At 59.9% G+C, this 6,845-nt stretch overlaps 1 protein-coding gene across 4 annotated transcripts; it reads right to left on the reverse strand.

Annotated features, from left to right (window-relative positions):
- Positions 1-214: 214 nt before the first annotated feature.
- On the reverse strand, positions 215-6,075 carry SCN4B (sodium voltage-gated channel beta subunit 4). Of its 4 annotated transcripts, none has more exons than XM_057431983.1 (5): positions 2,325-2,664; positions 2,045-2,208; positions 1,200-1,425; positions 831-960; positions 215-711 (listed from the first exon to the last, which is right to left on the reverse strand). In XM_057431983.1, the coding sequence occupies exons 1-5, from the start codon at positions 2,464-2,466 to the stop codon at positions 618-620; spliced, it is 756 nt and encodes a 251-aa protein (XP_057287966.1). In that variant the 5' UTR covers positions 2,467-2,664; the 3' UTR covers positions 215-617. The 4 variants fall into 4 exon arrangements, with proteins under 4 accessions (XP_057287966.1, XP_057287971.1, XP_057287968.1 ...); XM_057431988.1 differs by lacking the exon at positions 2,325-2,664 and adding an exon at positions 5,060-5,203 and having other exon boundaries at positions 221-711; XM_057431985.1 differs by lacking the exon at positions 2,325-2,664 and adding an exon at positions 3,816-4,026 and having other exon boundaries at positions 221-711.
- Positions 6,076-6,845: the final 770 nt, after the last annotated feature.

Raw genomic sequence — 6,845 nt, forward strand, 5'->3', positions numbered from 1 at the left:
GATGACAGCCCTGACAGTCACTGATTTGGTTCTCAAGTGTGCTTACAAGAGCTGAAGCCAAGCCCTGCCGCATCAGCCCTGCTTCCCCCCTTCCTCCTGTGCCGGACCCATAGGAAATGCAGCAAAGGCAGGAGCCTCTGCCTCTGTGGTGAGCGTTGTGCACCTTTGCTCTGCTCCAGACACCCTCTGTGCAAGGCAGGCAGCTCCTGCCCGCCCCAGCTCAGCGTTGCCACTCACACAAAGACACCCCGAGCTCCTCGCAGCCTCTACCCCCAGGCACGCCGGGACCCCTGCTCACCATCCACCACCCCACAAGCAGCACAGCACCCACAGTACTCCCCAGCCCCTTCCCTGCCTGCCCAGCACCCTCTTGCCTTCACTCATTGCAGAGCAGGCAGCTCCCTCCGTCCTGGCAGCATCCCAGTCCGAGTCCACAAGAAGCTCCCAGTCCCCACGGCAGCCCAAGTCTTTTCCGAGAAGCAGTGCAGGTTGCAGGCACGTGTGTAATAGAAACATGTCTCAAGCATTGGCAGTTTGGGAAGAAAACAAAAGGGAAAGGCTTGGCCCCCTGCCCCTGTCCCCGCTGCGGGGCGGGCCGGGGTTAGGGTGCCGCTGCTTCATGCCTTTGGTGGTGCTTTTTGTTCCGCCTTGGAGCCAGCCAAGCCGTTCTCCGTGTTGTCGTTGCCCGAGGAGCTCACGAGGCATTCCTTCCTGGGGAAGGGCACACAGGCAGCTCACAACTCCTGCCCCCCCCAGCCCCTCTCACCACGACCCACGGCAGCCCTGCCCCACGGCAGCACCCAACAAAGGGTGCCAGGACCCGCACTCACTTCCCATCCTGAGTCTTCTTGATGATGAACAGGACAACCCTCTTGATGAGCATGAAGAGGATGAGGAGGCCGATGAGCCCCCCCACAACGCCCACGATGATGAGCGTCACAGTGTTGTCTGCCTCCACCACTGCAGGAGAGAACGTGCTGAGGGGCCTCAGGATGGGAGCAGGGAGCTCCCAACTGCACAATCCCCCCCACCTGCACAAAGCAACTACGGACCCACACAGAGGGGCACGAGGCCAACCTTTACCCTGCAGGGATGCCAGCTACCTCCAAGAAGCCAGGACACCCCATGCACCTCCACAACCAGGATGGGGTCAGTGCGGGTCTGCATCCCCACAGTCCGGAGCCCTGGCCAGCACTTACTCTTCTGGACCACCGTGAGGAAGATGGTGGCGTTGTGCTGCGCGTTCTTCTCCTTGGGGTTCTTGACGTGGCACGTGTATTTCCCAGCATCGCTGAAGTCCACGTTCTTCAGGAGAATGGAGATGTTGTTGTCCTTCTTGGTCGTCGAGCCGACAAACTCGACTCGTGGGTTGCGTGCCACCAGCAAGGGCTCCGAGGCTTTGCTCTTTATCTTGCCGTGGTAAATCTGCAGGGGCAGGGATGCAGGATGTGGGATCAGATGGGATGCCAACAATCCCAAGTGAGGGAAAGGCCCAAGGTCTCCTGCCAGCGCTCTGCGCACACAGACACACATGGCAGTGTTCCTGCACGCCCCAGTAAAGCAGGAATGGCTGTGGAGAGGAGCCTGACACGCAGCCCACAGTGCCGTGGAAGCAGTGGTGTTACAGACCATGCAAAGAACGGGAGAACCCCAAGGCAGAGAACCCCCTTGCTGTAGGGATAGACAGGGCTGCAGGACCTGCTCTAAGCGAGCCCTCCTGATAAGGAGTTGAAGAGCAAATCCAGACCCTTTAGTACCGCAGAGCAAGTGCAGGAAGAGAAAACCAGCCCTATTTTGCCCAAAGGGCAGACTTGCACGTGACCAGTCAATGTACATTAAGAGATGAGCCTGCGGGCAGCAGAACAGCTTTGTGCCAAAAGCACAGATGTGCTGAGGTGTTTGAGTCACCCTGTTGGCACAGCCCTGTCCCCCCAGAGCTGGAGGAATGGGCATCCTGGGAGAGGAGAAAGGGAACTCTGCAAGAACCGGGAATTACAAAAGAACCTGCCTATAAAGCAGAGGCAAAGCCCAGCGAGCCACCCACCATCTCTGTTGAGTTGAAATACCACGTGAAGACCAGGTCCTGGAAGCCTATGCAGGTGGTGAAGGTGCAGGGCAGCAGGACATTGGAGTTATTCAGAGCCATCACAGTGTTGGTCTTCCCCACTGACACCTCCAAGGCGAAGGCGAGGGCGAGGACATGCAAACCTGGCAGGGAGAGGGGAGGAGACAGTGAGGGCACGGCACCAGCATGGAGTCCAGCCTGCTGCATCGGGAACCGCGGTGCAGCCCAGCCTCTGCTGGGCTTTGCTGTGGACGTGTACCTGGGGAAAGATGGGGCAGGGAGGAGAAAGGCACATGGGAGGGACAACTGCTCCCCCCCTGCAGCCTGGCCTCTGCTGGAGCAACAGTCACAGTGGGGATCCCTTCCCAGGGAGCACATGGCGGGCAGTGGGATGCAGCCATCACCCCTTAGGTCCTGCTCCCAGCTCCACCAGGGACCTACGGCATCCTCCTCCTGCTCCCCACAGCCTCAGCATGAGGGGCATGAGCTCAGCTCCCCTCCCAGAGCCCAGGGATGGGTTCGTCACCCCTCATTTGCTTTGGCATGGCAGGACCAAACGTGCCTGTCCCAGCTTTAGGCAGAGACAGGGGACATGTTCCTGAAGACCCCACAGAGGCACTACGGATTCAAAGGGAACCATAATATCACCACGAATGAAGTATGCAAATGAAAGCCCTGATTTGCATGTTATCCATAGGCCTCCAGCTAAACCTTCAAGGGGGAGAGAAGTGCCCAAAGCAAGCAGAGCTCTGTGTTCTTCAAGCTGGGAGCTGGAGCACTGATTAGCATTGCTGTGCAGCACAGCTCCTCGCAGCCTGTGCGGCCCTCGGACCCCTCAGCCCGCCGTGCAGAGCCTATCTCCCGTGGTAAAGAGGGATGACCTTCAAGCTACAGAATGCAGCTCTGCCTCTCCTCTCCTCCCATCAGCAGGAGAAAGGCATCCAGGAGCAGGTACCAGCCCAACTGTGCCTCAAAGCTCCAGGTCCCATGCAAGGCACCATGCACTGCTCCCATGCACACCAGGCTGGGCAGCAGTGTCCACACAAACCCTTTCCAGGGGGCACGGGATGCTCTGCTCCAGGCCAGGAGGGCAGCCTCATTCCCCATCACACCAGAGCCCCGTTCAGCTTGTATGATGTGGTACGGCCAAGCTGTGGTACAACCCAGCAAGCATTGTCCTGCCCTTTCCCAGACCTCAGCCACCTTTACAAAGCTTTCCCTGGGCACTTGGATAACCAAAACACACTGGGGACAGCTCTCCCTGCAGCTGCAAGCTGGTCCGCAGCTCCACTAACACCCTAACTTGGATACGCTGCCCTCAGCTTCAGATTCCCATCTCTCTGAAGCTGCTTCAGCTGCTGATTTACTCTCCCACACACGCCTGTGCTAACAACTCCCCAGGCACATCACAGCCCAAGCCGAGCCCGAGCCCTGCATCCTGGGCTTCTGGTCCTGCTGCAGTGCTGCATTGCAAGCACTGCAGGCAAGGAGTTACTTAACTTTACAAAGAAGCACTTCTCATTCCCCTCCAGAGGCTTTAGCTACCATCAGGGGGTGGTTCCCACCAGAAGGAGGTCGCCTGCAGTTGTCAGGCTCAGAGACCAGCCCTGTAGATGCTACAGAGGGACTTCACAGCCAGGAGCATCCCTGGGGAACCATGCTGCTACCTGGAGTGAGACTTAGCAGAGGGATGCCTGGCTCTGCAGGTACGCCTGAGCAGGCAGGGTGCTGCAAGCTGACAGTTACTTACAGGAAAGACGATTCCTTGCAGCTTGTGACACTTTTAATCCTGTCTGCCACCGTTACAACGTCACGAATGCAATCTGAATTGAATGCGTGGGGTAAGCGGAGGCTGATCTTCTTCCTGTCATGCTGTGGTCTCAGGAAGACAGAATTGATATGTTACCTCTAAATAAAGCGCAGAGGAAAAGACGTCGGGAGGCCAGGAGGTTGCTGACTGGACCTGTCACACCAGCTGCCCAATGTCCATGTGCCCAAAGCTGCTGCACTTCCCACCACGCGAGCCCCAGCCTTCAGCACACAGGGCAAGCCCCTCCATGGGCTCCAGGCCACTTTCCATGCCTGTAGGGACCAGCTTTCACCAAGCGATAGCGAAGGGGCACCGGGGAGCAGCCACTTGCTGCTGCCAGAGCCTCTTGCTAAGGGTAAGCCTCTGGGGCAAGCCCCACAGAGGGTCCCAGAGGCACTGAGCTACGTGCTTAGGGCTGCATCGTGGGACCCAGCCCCAGCAGCAGCAGCGATAGCGCTCCAGCCTGGGCAGGGACCCGGAGCAAGACTTTCCCCCATAGCTGCCTGCTTTTCCTGCAGCCCACCATGAACCTGGTCTGGGAATCACTGCCCGAATGGAAAAGGCACATGGGGTTGGAACCAGATGTGATCTTTAGTTCCTTTCGAACCCTAACTATTCTATGATTCACCGGAAAAGCCATGGGACACCTCCACTATCTGCAAGAAAACACCTCTATAAAAACTTTCCTTGCCCATGAAAATCCATGTGAGCTCCCAGCACACACAGCAAACCATGCCTGGTGGGATGGCCAGGCTCCTCTCCACCCAGGTTAGAAGCAAGGAACTCTCAGGCCAGCCTGAGCCCTGTGTGCTCTGGGACAGGACACACGGGCTGCCCCTTCCCATGAGCGCTGAGGACAGAAGATGTGCTCCAGCTCCCTGGTGCAGCCAGGAGCCCACGACTGCTCCCTGGAAAGCACAGCATCCCAAAACACACAGACACGGATTCCTGCCCAGACACTCTCCTCTTCCCACCTCTCCAGGTTCCCAGCCCACCTGGGTGACCTGTAGGGCCAGGTTCCCATAACACCCTGGACCTCAAACCCCGAGTGCCCTGTCAGCAGCATCTCCGGGTCTCTCCTACCACCCCCCTGCCACCCCTGTGCCAAAAGCAGCTTGCACTGCTTCTATCCGCGGAGGCACTTTCAACCAGCACCCAAATCTTGCAGGGAGCCAGGTACTTACATGTCCTTTCGTGTCTCCAGCTCACTTAAAGCAAACTTAAGAACTATGCCCTCTAAAACGCCTCTCAAAGGAGCTTCCCAACAGCAAGTGCTGCAAAGGCAGCCCTTGGTTTCAGGCTCTCTGTGGCCGTGGACACAAGGGTGACCTACACGAGCGGGAGGGCTGATGCAGGTGGCTTGGAACCAGCCCCAGGAGCTGCAGCGGGGAGGGGACAGCTGCAAACTCCCTCCTGCATCCTGCACCCGGGGAGCTCGGGCATCCCTGGACACAGGCCTGGGCATCATGCTCCGAGCCCTGCAGTGTGGGCTCGTCCCCGCGCCGCGGAGAAGCGCATGCAAATGGGGTCTTAAAACGAACTGTAAAGACAATGACCTGTCGGCGGGCGTGCTGGCGGCTACGCTGAAGCAGTGCACCGCTTCCCTACGGCTATTCCCCCGGTTCACGTTAGCAGGCAGGTAGCCGCGGTCCCTGCTCACAGAGCAGCAGAGCGGAGCAGGGCAAAGCGGGATGCAGCCGCAGTGCTCGCAGGAGGAAGCTCTGGCGATGGTGCAGGCAGGGCAGGGGGCTGGAGGCAGGACTTCAGAGTCCGCTCTCGGACTCGGCTGCGAAGTCACCTTGGACAAGTCACTTATCCTCAGTGCTTCGGATTCGCCGTCTGCAGAGCAGAGATCATTGCATTAGCGCCCGTGCAGGGGAAATCCATCCGAGCAGCAGCGTCCGATCCCTGGCGGTGCGGGCAATCCGGATGCAAAGCAGCTGAGCGCGAAGCGAGGGTCCCCCCGCCTCGGGAAGGCGCAGGGGAGCGGCTGGAAGCGGGATGCAGCCGCGGCGCTCCCGGGGGATGCGGGCGCTGCGCGGGGCGGAGCGGGTCCCGCAGCCCCCCGCAGCCCCTTACCCAGGAGCGCTGCCAGCAGGCGCGGCGCGGGGCGGCGGCGGGCGGCGGGAGAGCCCCGGGCCATGGCTGCGGCGCGGTCCGTGCTGGCCCGGCTCTGGCACCCCCGCTGCGGGCAGGCGGGGCCGTGCCGGGCGGGGCCGCGCTGCGCTGCGCCCTCCTCCGCGCCGCGCATCCTCCCGCCGCACCGCCCGCACCGGGGGTCAGGGGAAGGCTCCCGCGGGGATGCCCTGGGGCCACCCTGGAAGGGGACAAGGTGCCGCTGAGGCTGCGGCTTCCCCTGCCCCTGCTGGGGTCAGCGCTCGCTCGGTGCACCTCAGGAGCGTGGCACCACCGGTCTCCCTGCCCGCTGTCCCCATGGAGCTACCAGCATCCCCGATGGCAGAGGGGGACGCAAAGTCGGGTGCAAGGGAATCCGCCCAGCGCCAAAGGGAGCGCTTGGCAAACTTAGTTTTCTCACCGTGGGTTTGTTCCGGGATAATTGGCTGCGCAAGTTTACGTCTCAAGCACCTTCCCCGCACTGCCACATCCATTAGAGCTAACCTCCAGCAGACCACATCCAAAAAGGCCCTCCTAATGGAGGCCTCCATCAACACAGTGTGCAAAGATAGAGCTTTACCTTTGAGCCCACATCCATTAGACGGCCAGAGCCCTGTGCAGAGCAGTGATTAGGAGGTGATGCATCCTGATAACAGGCATGGCAAGAAGCAGGAGGAGGTGATGCTGTGCTCACGGTGCAGGAACAGGACTGACTGTTTCTTCAGGCTGGAGTCCTTGCTGCCATGAGGCATGTGTCCAGGGACCGGGTAAGGCCGTACATTGTTTGCTGGGCACAGCTCTACAGCACGGCTTCCCAGAACATTACTTCTTTTCAGGTGTGAGAGCAGCCCTTCC

The sequence above is a fragment of the Pezoporus wallicus genome, unplaced genomic scaffold (genome assembly GCF_028554395.1).
Source record: "Pezoporus wallicus isolate ANWC-B61680 ecotype Strahan unplaced genomic scaffold, APGP_CSIRO_Pwel_v1 scaffold_8769, whole genome shotgun sequence".
Lineage (NCBI taxonomy): Eukaryota > Metazoa > Chordata > Aves > Psittaciformes > Psittacidae > Pezoporus > Pezoporus wallicus.